This window comes from Panulirus ornatus, chromosome 11, assembly GCF_036320965.1.
Source record: "Panulirus ornatus isolate Po-2019 chromosome 11, ASM3632096v1, whole genome shotgun sequence".
NCBI classification, from domain to species: Eukaryota; Metazoa; Arthropoda; class Malacostraca; order Decapoda; family Palinuridae; genus Panulirus; species Panulirus ornatus.
Genome location: NC_092234.1, coordinates 18,967,314 through 18,979,751, shown reverse-complemented (window position 1 = coordinate 18,979,751; position 12,438 = coordinate 18,967,314). Strand labels below are relative to the sequence as shown.

The 12,438-nt window shown below is 40.2% G+C and overlaps 1 protein-coding gene across 5 annotated transcripts in view; it reads left to right on the top strand.

Annotated features, from left to right (window-relative positions):
- The window catches only part of SMC5 (structural maintenance of chromosomes 5), a 281,105-nt gene that overhangs the window by 145,571 nt on the left and 123,096 nt on the right, over positions 1-12,438 (top strand). For all 5 annotated transcript variants that reach the window (XR_011713331.1, XM_071666709.1, XM_071666711.1 and 2 more), the window contains one exon: positions 2,557-2,717. Coding sequence is in view for 4 of the 5 variants with exons in the window: in XM_071666709.1 (XP_071522810.1) it covers positions 2,557-2,717 (161 nt within the window). In the remaining variant the exon portion in view is untranslated. The remainder of the gene's footprint in view (positions 1-2,556; positions 2,718-12,438) is intronic.

Sequence of the window (12,438 nt, the reverse complement as noted above, 5' to 3'; positions counted from 1 at the left end):
TAAATGAAAAACAATAATGTGTATATATATATATATATATATATATATATATATATATATATATATATATATATATATATATATATATAGCATTTATGGATCTGGAGAAGGCATATGATAGAGTTGATAGAGATGCTCTGTGGAAGGTATTAAGAATATATGGTATGGGAGGCAAGTTGTTAGAAGCAGTGAAAAGTTTTTATCGAGGATGTAAGGCTTGTGTACGTGTAGGAAGAGAGGAAAGTGATTGGTTCTCAGTGAATGTAGGTTTGCGGCAGGGGTGTGTGATGTCTCCATGGTTGTTTAATTTGTTTATGGATGGGGTTGTTAGGGAGGTGAATACAAGAGTTTTGGAAAGAGGGGCAAGTATGAAGTCTGTTGGGAATGAGAGAGCTTGGGAAGTGAGTCAGTTGTTGTTCGCTGATGATACAGTGCTGGTGGCTGATTCATGTGAGAAACTGCAGAAGCTGGTGACTGAGTTTTGTAAAGTGTGTGAAAGAAGAAAGTTAAGAGTAAATGTGAATAAGAGCAAGGTTATTAGGTACAGTAGGGTTGAGGGTCAAGTCAATTGGGAGGTGAGTTTGAATGGAGAAAAACTGGAGGAAGTAAAGTGTTTTAGATATCTGGGAGTGGATCTGGCAGTGGATGGAACCATGGAAGCGGAAGTGGATCATAGGATGGGGGAGGGGGCGAAAATTCTGGGAGCCTTGAAGAATGTGTGGAAGTCGAGAACATTATCTCGGAAAGCAAAAATGGGTATGTTTGAAGGAATAGTGGTTCCAACAATGTTGTATGGTTGCAAGGCGTGGGCTATGGATAGAGTGGTGCGCAGGAGGATGGATGTGCTGGAAATGAGATGTTTGAGGACAATGTGTGGTGTGAGGTGGTTTGATTGAGTAAGTAGCGTAAGGGTAAGAGAGATGTGTGGAAATAAAAAGAGCGTGGTTGAGAGAGCAGAAGAGGGTGTTTTGAAATGGTTTGGGCACATGGAGAGAATGAGTGAGGAAAGATTGACCAAGAGGATATATGTGTTGGAGGTGGAGGGAACGAGGAGAAGAGGGAGACCAAATTGGAGGTGGAAGGATGGAGTGAAAAAGATTTTGTGTGATCGGGGCCTAAACATGCAGGAGGGTGAAAGGAGGGCAAGGAATAGAGTGAATTGGAGCGATGTGGTATACCGGGGTTGACGTGCTGTCAGTGGATTGAATCAGGGCATGTGAAGCGTCTGGGGTAAACCATGGAAAGCTGTGTAGGTATGTATATTTGTGTGTGTGGACGTATGTATATACATGTGTATGGGGGTGGGTTGGGCCATTTCTTTCGTCTGTTTCCTTGCGTTACCTCGCAAACGTGGGAGACAGCAACAAAGCAAAAAAAAAAAAAAAATATATATATATATATATATATATATACATATATATATATATATATATATATATATATATATATATATATATATATATATGTGTGTGTGTGTGTGTGTGTATACGTTGAGATGTACAGGTATGTATATGTGCGTGTGTGGACGTGTATGTATATACATGTTTATATGGGTGGGTTGGGCCATTCTTTCATGTGTGGCGGGGATGGTGACGAATGAATAAGGGCAGACTATGAATTATGTACATGTGTATATCCGTCTGTGTGTGTATATATATGTATACATTGAGATGTATAGGTATGTATATGTGCATGTGTGGACATGTATGTATATACATGTGTATGTGGGTGGGTTAGGCCATTCTTTCATCTGTTTCCTTGCGCTACCTCGCTAACGTGTGAGACAGCGACAAAGTATAATAAATAAATAGAAATAACAAATGTTAAGTTTGGAATACTTGCATAAGTATTTGGTATCATCATAACATGAGATCTTTCTTACATATTACTCAAATGATAAGTAGGGAATACTTGTACGAGTGCTTGTTATCAAAACATGAAATCTTTCATATTACATAAATAAGTATATGTGCTTCTAAGAAACTGGTTTTCCTGGTCAGCCTCCAAAGTTTCTTTTATTCTGAACAGTTCCTCTTGTACAAGTTTACTTTGTTCTTGTAGATACTCTGTGGCAATCTGACGTATAAACCTCTCACAATGTGATATCAAAACATTACTCACTTGCCTTTCACTTCATTGTTTGTTTTCTTTTCCTATTCAGTACATGTATAGTCTGATTCTGAGAATGTATCACTTGCATATTTCTGCCATTAGCTAGACCTAGCTAATGGCATCCGTTACATAACATGATTGCTCTGTGGTCACAAACCGTTCAAGGGTAGGCCTTTGCATTGTTTCTCTTTCCTTACATCAGTAAGCCAATAAACACCTTTTGTTAAGAATGTAGGTTTTGAACTTCTTAAAACACCCTCTTTCTCCTTTAATCCATATTTCTTATCTCTTTTTTGGTTTACTTATGTTTTAGCTTTTTTAGGACTTTAGTCCATGACTGTAAGCTTTCCCATCAAGAAAAAATAATTGCAAAGAACAGAATTGTAGTTGTATACAGAATAAAAATTGTGGTACTTGAGTTATCAGATTCCATTATCTTAACAGATGAAATGGCTCAGAAGACATTGTTGGAGCTAACACAAAAGATTTATGGTGCCTCCCAAAGTATTGCTAAATTAGAGAGTACACGGGAAGAGGCAGTCATGGATAAGAAGTCTTCTGAAAGAAAGATTGCTGCCAGTGAGTGGGAATTAGCAAGCATCCAGGTAAGTAGAAAAATTTGATTTAGGCCATTAGGCTTTGAAGAATTATCTTGCTTTCAGAGAACCATTCAGATCCATTGGAGATAAATGATAAGACCTTGGAAACTTTTTTTAGTGTAGAAAACATTTCTTGTTAGGTAGACTCCAAGTCTAATGCAGTACAAACTGAGCATTTAGAAATAATGGTTGAGATGGTTGATGGCTATGATAGTTTCTCCATTAATTTCTTATGTCTTTTCCTGAAATAAGGATCTGAGAGCATTGCTTGTCTCATTATAGTTCCATTCTTTTCTTGATACATTAGTTTGAGTTTGATTCCTTTATGATAGTCATCATCACACATACACATAAGTTTTGCACTTAATGATTATGCTATATTTCTCTATAGCTTAAAGACAAGCCAAACAGAAAATAATCTGTAAATTGTATTGATACAAGGTAACTTGGATCCCATGAAACAGGAAATCAGCCTCTTCTTTAAAGTGCTCACCTCTTCATTAATGCCTTCTAAGTCTGTCAAGTACCAGCCAAGTTGACCTTAATGAACCAATTTCTAGTTAACACCTTTTTCTTAATGATAACATTTTTTGGTAACAAAACAGCTAATTCCTCAGTTTGACTTACCTGTTAAGTATTGATAGTATATATGGTTGGAGAAGTATGCTGTCATTGAAATAAAATGAAGCAGATTTGTCATTGCATCCTGCTTCTGTTGAATAAAAGATGTTAATTATTAGAAATATGGATTGAATAAACTAGAGTGGCTGTTTTCATTGATTTAATACCATTTTAGAATACTGCAGCTTTACAAGCTTTAAGTAGTTAATTGATTACTTGTTTGTAATTTCCTATTTCTACTGTATGAAGAGGGAGTTTTATACTCATGGGGCTCCATCCCTTGAACATTTCCTCCTTTCATACAACCTTTTGGATTTCTGTATACTTTCAGCATTATTCATGTACTCTCTATTTTATTCCATCTGTCTACCACTCTTTTATTACAAAAGTGCTTCTTCACATCTTAAGTTTCTTGGTCACGATCTTTATGACCTCTGGTTGTTCTGTCTCAATGTCCTGAAGGATTTTTCATTTTATGATTACAGTACATTGTCAATTTTGAAAATGTAAATATTATGATTAGGCCTTCCGTCTTCTAGCCATTCTCGAACTCAGCTCTTTCAGTTTCTTTTGGGCCTTCTGCTATTAGCTCTTTGTGCTTTATTGGGTCAGAGACCAAACTTGAGAAGCATTTTCTAGGTTTTTCCTTATGTAGGATTTTAACAGCTTGCTAAATATTTTCCTATGTCCATGAAGGCTCTTCTGATATTTGCCAACTGACTGTCTCCTTTACTATTCTCTTAATGATGACTCCCAAGCCCTTTTCACACCCAAAATACAGAAGCATATTTCTTGCAAGATGACAATCATACTGAGCTCTTCTTTTGGTATGTCCCATCCACATAACTTTACATTTGCTCTGACTGAATTTCATCTAACATTTATTAGACCAACTTTGGGATCGTTAGATCCTCATGTAAGTTGATACAAACCTCCTTATGTTTCACTACCTACTTGACCTTTGCTTCACCTGCATATATATTTAAGCGGAAGTCCATACCATCTGGCAAGTCATTCACATAGATGAAGTAACAGTCTCAGAACAGAAGTAGCTGTTCTGGAACAGAACCCATTGGCAAACTGCTAGTTACCTCCACCAATTTGGAAAAGGCTTCTCTCTCTGATTTTGTCAGATTGACTCTGGGCCAAGGCTGATGGGCCATAATTGTCATTAGAGAGTAGAGATAACTTGCCCTAATTGTGTATACTTGTGTATTTGCAAATTGCATTACCTTATCATATACATGCATGTGTTTATGCTTGACCTCCTGCCTCTTTCTTTAATACATCTAGTCATTTGCACTATTTCTCTGCAAAAATCAGTCCAAACGCCTCTCTCTTCTCGTTCTCTAACAATCTTACTTCTTCATCCCACCACTCACTACCCTTTCTAATCAGCCCACCAACCACCTTGCTCATGCCTCAGGCATCTTTTCTGCAGGCCATCACTGCCTCCCTAAATACACTCCATTCCTCCCCCATTTCCCTTACGTCTTTTGCTCTCACCTTTTTCCATTCTGCACTCAATCTCTCCTGTTACTTCCTCACACAAGTCTACTTTCCAAGCTCACTTACTCGCACCACTCTCTTCACTCCAATATTCTCTCTTCTTTTCTTAAAACTCTACAAATCTTCACCTTTGCCTCCACCAGATGATAATCAGACATCCCTCTAGTTGCCCCTCTCAGCACATTAACATCCAAAAGTCTCTCTTTCACACGTTGGTCAGTTAATACATGATCCAATAATGCTCTCTGGCCATCTCTTCTTACATACGTATACTTATGTATATCTCTTTTAAAACCAGGTATTCCCAATCACCAGAGAAAGGTGCAAGAGGAGAAAAAGAAGGCAAATGAGAGTTGGAGTGAGAGAGTATCATTGAATTTAAGGGAGAATGAAAAGATGTTTTAGAAGGAGGTAAATAAAGTGCATAAGATAAGAGAACAAATGGGAACATCGGTGAAGAGGGCTAATGGGGAGGTAACAACAAGTAGTGGTGAAGTGAGAAGGAGATGGAGTGAGTATTTTGAAGGTTTGTTGAATGTGTTTGATGATAGAGTGGCAGATATAAGGTTGTTTTGGTCGAGGTGATGTGCGAAGTGAGAGGGTCAGGGAGAATGGTTTGGTAAACAGAGAAGAGGTAGTGAAAGCTTTACGGAAGATGAAAGCTGGCAATGTGGCAGGTTTGGATGGTATTGCTGTGGAATTTATTGAAAAGGGGGTTACTGTGTTGTTGACTGTTTGGTAAGGATATACATTGTATGTATGGTTCATGGTAAAGTGCCTGAGGGTTGGCGGAATGCATGCATAGTGCCTTTGTACAAAGGCAAAGGGGATAAAGGTGAGTGTTCAAATTGCAGAGGTATGAGTTTGTTAAGTATTCCTGGGAAATTATATGGGAGGGTTTTGTTTGAGAGGGTGAAGGCATGTACAGAGCATCAGATTGGGGAAGAGCAGTGTGGTTTCAGAAGTGGTAGAGGATGTGTGGATCAGGTGTTTCCTCTGAGGAATGTATGTGAGAAATACACAGAAAAGCAAATGGATTTGTATGTAGCATTTATGGATCTGGAGAAGGCATATGATAGAGGTGATAGGGATGCTCGGTGGAAGGTATTAAGAGTATATGGTGAGGGAGGTAAGTTGATTGAAGCAGTGAAAAGTTTTTATTGAGGATGTAAGGTATGTGTACGAGTAGGAAGAGAGGAAAGTGATTGGTTCCCACTGAATGTTGGTTTGCGGCAGGGGTGCATGATGTCTCCATTGTTGTTTAATTTGTCTATGGATGGGGCTGTTTGGGAGGTAAATGCAAGTGTTTTGGAGAGAGGGGCAAATATGCAGTCTGTTGTGGATGAGAGAGCTTGGGAAATGAGTCAGTTGCTGTTCGCTGATGATACAGTGCTGTTGGCTGATTCAGGTGAGAAAATGCAGAAACTGGTGACTGAGTTTGGTAAAGTGTGTGAAAGAAGAAAGCTGAGAGTGAATAAGAACAAGGTTATTAGGTACAGTAGGGTTGAGGGACAAGTCAACTGGGAGGTAAGTTTGAATGGAGAAAAACTGTAGGAAGTGAAGTGTTTTAGATATCTGGGATTGGATTTGGCAGCAGCTGGAACTATGGAAGCAGAAGTGAGTCACAGGGTGGGGAGAGTGCAAAGGTTCTGGGAGAGTTGAGGAATGTGTGGAAGACAAGAATGTTATCTCGGAGATCAAAAATGGGTATGTTTGAAGGAATAGTGGTTCCAACAATGTTATATAGTTGCGAGGCATGGGCTTTTGATAGGGTTGTGCGGAGGAGGGTGGATGTGTTGGAAATGAGATGTTTGAGGACAAAATGTGGTGTGAGGTGGTTTGATCATGTGAATAATGAAAGGGTAAGAGAGATGTGTGGTAATACAAAAGAGTGTGGTTGAGAGAGCTGTAGAGGGTGTATTAAAATGGTTTGGTCACATGGAGAGAATGAGTGAGGAAAGATTAACAAAGAGGATATATGTGTCAGAGGGGGAAGGGAACGAGGAGAAGTAGGAGATCCAAATTGGAGGTGGAAGAATGGAGTGAAAAAGATTTTGAGTGATCGGGGCCTGAACATACAGGAGGGTGAAAGGCGTGCAAGCAATAGAGTGAATTGGAATGATGTGGTATACCGGGGTCGATGTGCTGTCAGTGGATTGAACCAGGGCATATGAAGTGTCTGGGGTAAACCATGGAGAGTTTTGTGGGGCCTGGATGTGGAAAGGGAGCTGTGTTTTTGGTGCATTACACATGAGAGCTAGAGACTGAGTATGAATGAATGTGGCCTTTGTTGTCATTTCCTGGCGCTACCTCTCGTGGGGGGAGGGGACTGTCATTTCACGTGTGGCAGGTTGGCGACGGGAATGGATGAAGGCAGCAAGTATGAATATGTACTTGTGTATATACTTATATGTATGTGTACCCCTTATATGTGTGTGTAAATTATACATTTCCCTTTTCCATAGCCAGAGGTTGAACCATTATGTGACATTCATTTTCTCATTTCATTTCAAGCTAGAAGTTTCACTTTTCTAAATTATTTCTTACTTTTTTCATATGTATATATATGTATATGTGTGTGTGTGTGTATATGTGCGTGTGTATGTGTATGTATATATATATGTATGTATATATATATTATCCCTGGGGATAGGGGTGAAAGAATACTTCCCACACATTCCTCGCGTGTCGTAGAAGGCGACTAGAGGGGACGGGAGCGGGGGGGCCAGAAATCCTCCCCTCCTTGTATTTTTTAACTTTCTAAAATGGGAAACAGAAGAAGGAGTCACGCGGGGAGTGCTCATCCTTCTCGAAGGCTCAGACTGGGGTGTCTAAATGTGTGTGGATGTAACCAAGATGTGAAAAAAGGAGAGATAAGTAGTATGTTTGAGGAAAGAAACCTGGATGTTTTGGCACTGGGTGAAACGAAGCTCAAGGGTAAAGGGGAAGAGTGGTTTGGGAATGTCTTGGGAGTAAAGTCAGGGGTTAGTGAGAGGACAAGAGCAAGGGAAGGAGTAGCAGTACTCCTGAAACAGGAGTTGTGGGAGTATGTGATAGAATGTAAGAAAGTAAATTCTCGATTAATATGGGTAAAACTGAAAGTTGATGGAGAGAGATGGGTGATTATTGGTGCATATGTACCTGGGCATGAAAAGAAAGATCATGACAGGCAAGTGTTTTGGGAGAAGCTGAATGAGTGTGTTAGTGGTTTTGATGCACAAGACTGGGTTATAGTGATGGGTGATTTGAATGCAAAGGTGAGTAATGTGGCAGTTGAGGGAATAATTGGTATACATGGGGTGTTCAGTGTTGTAAATGGAAATGGTGAAGAGCTTGTAGATTTATGTGCTGAAAAAGGACTGGTGATTGGGAATACTTGGTTTAAAAAGCGAGATATACATAAGTATACGTATATAAGTAGGAGAGATGGCCAGAGAGCGTTACTGGATTACGTGTTAATTGACAGGCACGTGAAAGAGAGACTTTTGGATGTTAATGTGCTGAGAGGTGCAACTGGAGGGATGTCTGATCATTATCTTGTGGAGGCTAAGGTTAAGATTTGTATGGGTTTTCAGAAAAGAAGAGTGAATGTTGGGGTGAAGAGGGTGGTGAGAGTAAGTGAGCTTGGGAAGGAGACTTGTGTGAGGAAGTACCAGGAGAGACTGAGTACAGAATGGAAAAAGGTGAGAACAATGGAAGTAAGGGGAGTGGGGGAGGAATGGGATGTATTTAGGGAATCACTGATGGATTGCACAAAAGATGCTTGTGGCATGAGAAGAGTGGGAGGTGGGTTGATTAGAAAGGGTAGTGAGTGGTGGGATGAAGAAGTAAGATTATTAGTGAAAGAGAAGAGAGAGGCATTTGGACGATTTTTGCAGGGAAAAAATGCAATTGAGTGGGAGATGTATAAAAGAAAGAGACAGGAGGTCAAGAGAAAGGTGCAAGAGGTGAAAAAGAGGGCAAATGAGAGTTGGGGTGAGAGAGTATCATTAAATTTTAGGGAGAATAAAAAGATGTTCTGGAAGGAGGTAAATAAGGTGCGTAAGACAAGGGAGCAAATGGGAACTTCAGTGAAGGGCGCAAATGGGGAGGTGATAACAAGTAGTGGTGATGTGAGAAGGAGATGGAGTGAGTATTTTGAAGGTTTGTTGAATGTGTTTGATGATAGAGTGGCAGATATAGGGTGTTTTGGTCGAGGTGGTGTGCAAAGTGAGAGGGTTAGGGAAAATGATTTGGTAAACAGAGAAGAGGTAGTAAAAGCTTTGTGGAAGATGAAAGCAGTTGATTTGGCAGCGGATGGAACCATTGGAGCAGAAGTGAATCATAGGGTGGAGGAGGGGGCGAAAGTCCTGGGAGCGTTGAAGAATGTGTGGAAGTCAAGAACATTATCTCGGAAAGCAAAAATGGGTATGTTTGAAGGAATAGTGGTTCCAACAATGTTATATGATTCCGAGGCGTGGGCTATGGATAGAGTTGTGGTGAGGAGGGTGGATGTGCTGGAAATGAGATGTTTGAGGACAATATGTGGTGTGAGGTGGTTTGATCACGTAAGTAATAATAGGGTAAAAGAGATGTGTGGTAATAAAAAGAGTGTGGTTGAGAGAGCAGAAGAGGGTGTTTTGAAATGGTTTGGTCACATGGAGAGAATTAGTGAGGAAAGATTGACCAAGGGGATATATGTGTCAGAGGTGGAGGGAACGAGGAGAAGTGGGAGACCAAAATGGAGGTGGAAAGATGGAATGAAAAAGATTTTGAGTGATCGGGGGTCAGAACATACAGGAGGGTGAAATTTGTGCAAGGAATAGAGTGAATTGTAACGATGTGGTATACCTGGGCCAGAGTACTGTCAGTGGATTGAACCAGGGCATATGAAGGGTCTGGGGTAAGCCATGGAAAGTTCTGTGGGGCGTGGATGTGGAAAGGGAGCTGTGGCTTCAGTGCATTATTACATGACAGCTAGAGACTGAGTGTGAATGAAAGTGGCGTTTGTTGTCTTTTCCTAGCGCTACCTTGTGCACATTTGGGGGGAGGGGGTTGTTATTTTCATGTGTGGCAGTGTGGCAATGGGAATGAATAAAGACAGACAGTATGAATTATGTACATGTGTATATATGTATATGTCTGTGTGTATATATATATGTATACGTTGAGATGTATAGGTATGTATATTTGCGTGTTTGTACGTGTATATGGGTGGGTTGGGCCTTTCTTTCATCTGTTTCCTTGCGCTACCTCGCTAACGCGGGAGACAGTGACAAAGCAAAATAAGTAAATAAATAATGTCTGTTTATGTATATGTATGTATACGTTGAAATGTATAGGTATGCATATGTGCATGTGTGGGCGTTTATGTATATACATATGTTTGTGGGTGGGTTGGGCCATTCTCTCATCAGTTTCCTTGCGCTACCTCACTAACGCGGGAGACAGTGACAGAGTATAATATAAGATAGAAATGATGTTTATGCTAATCTTTACTGTTAGAATGACTGTGGAAAAGTATCTAGCATAAGGAAAAAAGCTGTGTGTAGGTCTTATGGATCTGGAGAAAGCATATGACAGAGTTGAGTGGAATGCTTTATGGGATGTATGGGGGATATATGGGATAGGGGTTCAGGTGTTGGATGTTTTGAAAGACTTCTAAAGAGTGAGTAGCAAATGCTGTGTAAGAGTGGATTGAAAGTTGAGAAAGATTTGGTATACTTGAGAGTGTGAGGTATGGCTGTATGATGTCACCATGGCTTTTAACAATTATATTGATGGAGTGATAAGAGAGATGAAAGCAAAACTAGGGAAGGGGATGCAGGGATGGAGTATGGTGGTGAGGTATGGTGGCTAATGACAAACCTGTTTGCAGATGATACTGTGTTGTTTGCTGAGAGTGGAGTTACCAAAGGCTGTAAGTGTATTTTATAATGTGTGTAAGTTTAGGTAATTGAAGTTATTGAGTGAGAGAAATTGTTGTATGGAATTATGTTAGAGATATGGGGGGGAGAAAGGTTGGAAGGTTGACAGAATTTAAGTATTTGGGAGCTGTCTTGAGTAAGTTTGGTGATATGGAAGGGGAGATAAGGGAGGGTGTAGTACAGGGTAGATGAGTCTTTGGGTCTCTTATTAGAATGATAAAGGGTAGATGTGTAAATATGGAAGTGGAGAAAGGATTAAGGGACAGGTTAGTCCTCCTGCTCCTTACCTATGCAGCCGAAACATGGACATGAATCACAGAGGTAGAAAATCCAGGCTGTGGAAATGAGCTATTTGAGAGGAGCATGTGTTATGACCAGAGGAAATGGAGCTAGATATGAGGGGATGTTTGAAAGATTTGGTATGGCAGGAAATGCAAAAGGGAATTATTTATGGAGTGGTACATTGCGTGAAACGTAATGATTTTGAAGTGGTTTGGGCATGTGAAAAAATGCAAGACGGAGTTTATGAGAATGGAGTATGTTAGTATGTTTAAAGGACACCTGTGGTATGGGGAAATTGAGTGAAAGAGTACTGGAGCTAGGGAAATAGGGGAAGAATGTGTGGATTGGCGTATGCAAGGGAGGCTTGTAAGGACAGGGATAAGTGGCGACTCCTTTGCCGTGGTCATTCCCATGATGGGAGTTCTTGGGGGGAAGGAGCATCAGAGATATAGTTAGATAGACAGATAGATATGCATTGCCTTTTGTGATGTGAAGTTAAGCATTTTGTATTCATGCGACTAAGAGATTTAGAGCCAAAATTCTTACTTGCAAAATTCAAAATGTCCCACCAAATTCTGTTAGATATACTGCTTGCCTTTTCTCACTGAGTGCAGCAGTCATGTAGAATATTTGTTCAGTTACATGCATCTGTCAGACAGTGACTCTTACCTCATGTGTGACACATGAATAACCCCATCTATACCTTTGCTTATGAGAGTTGTCAAAACCCCTCCTATTGCTGTGTTGTAAGGAGTTTGCCTTGTGCATATGCCTGTTACATATATAAGTGAATCCTAATTAATTTCCCAATAGATTTTGAGCATAGGGATACCAGTTTATCAGTTTTTCATATATTAGAGGTCATATATAGAATGAAACTAGATTTTTGTTCCCATGTGAGACTGGAGGTTATTTGCATTTTCTGCCTGATATTCATTTGTTCAGGTCCCATAGATATGTAATGCACATCCCTTTAATTTTAAGCCCCTTAGCCAGAAATTATGCAGTTATCCTTATAGGTATCCATTATCCATGGGATGGGGTACCGCCATTTTTTCCCTTGCCTGTGAGACATCTAATAACTACGATCCATGGGTATGATGCCATGACCTTTGATTTGGAATGGAAGGCTTGAATCCTCCCGTTATGTCTTTCAAAAAATGGGGTTAGCATTACAAGTAGGGTGAGGATTTTGTCTTGAGGGCTCATCCTGGGGTCTCTGTGTACGTGGTTGTAACCAGGATGAAAAGAAGGAAGAGATAGATGCTGTGTTGACGAGAGACACTAGGATGTTGTGGCTTTTAGCAAAATAAGTCTCAGCAGTGTCTCCAGTGATGTTCCCAGTCCCAGCCTTGATCCCAGTTGTTGTCCCAGCGTTGGAAGTAGGAGTGGTCAAGATTTTTTTTCAG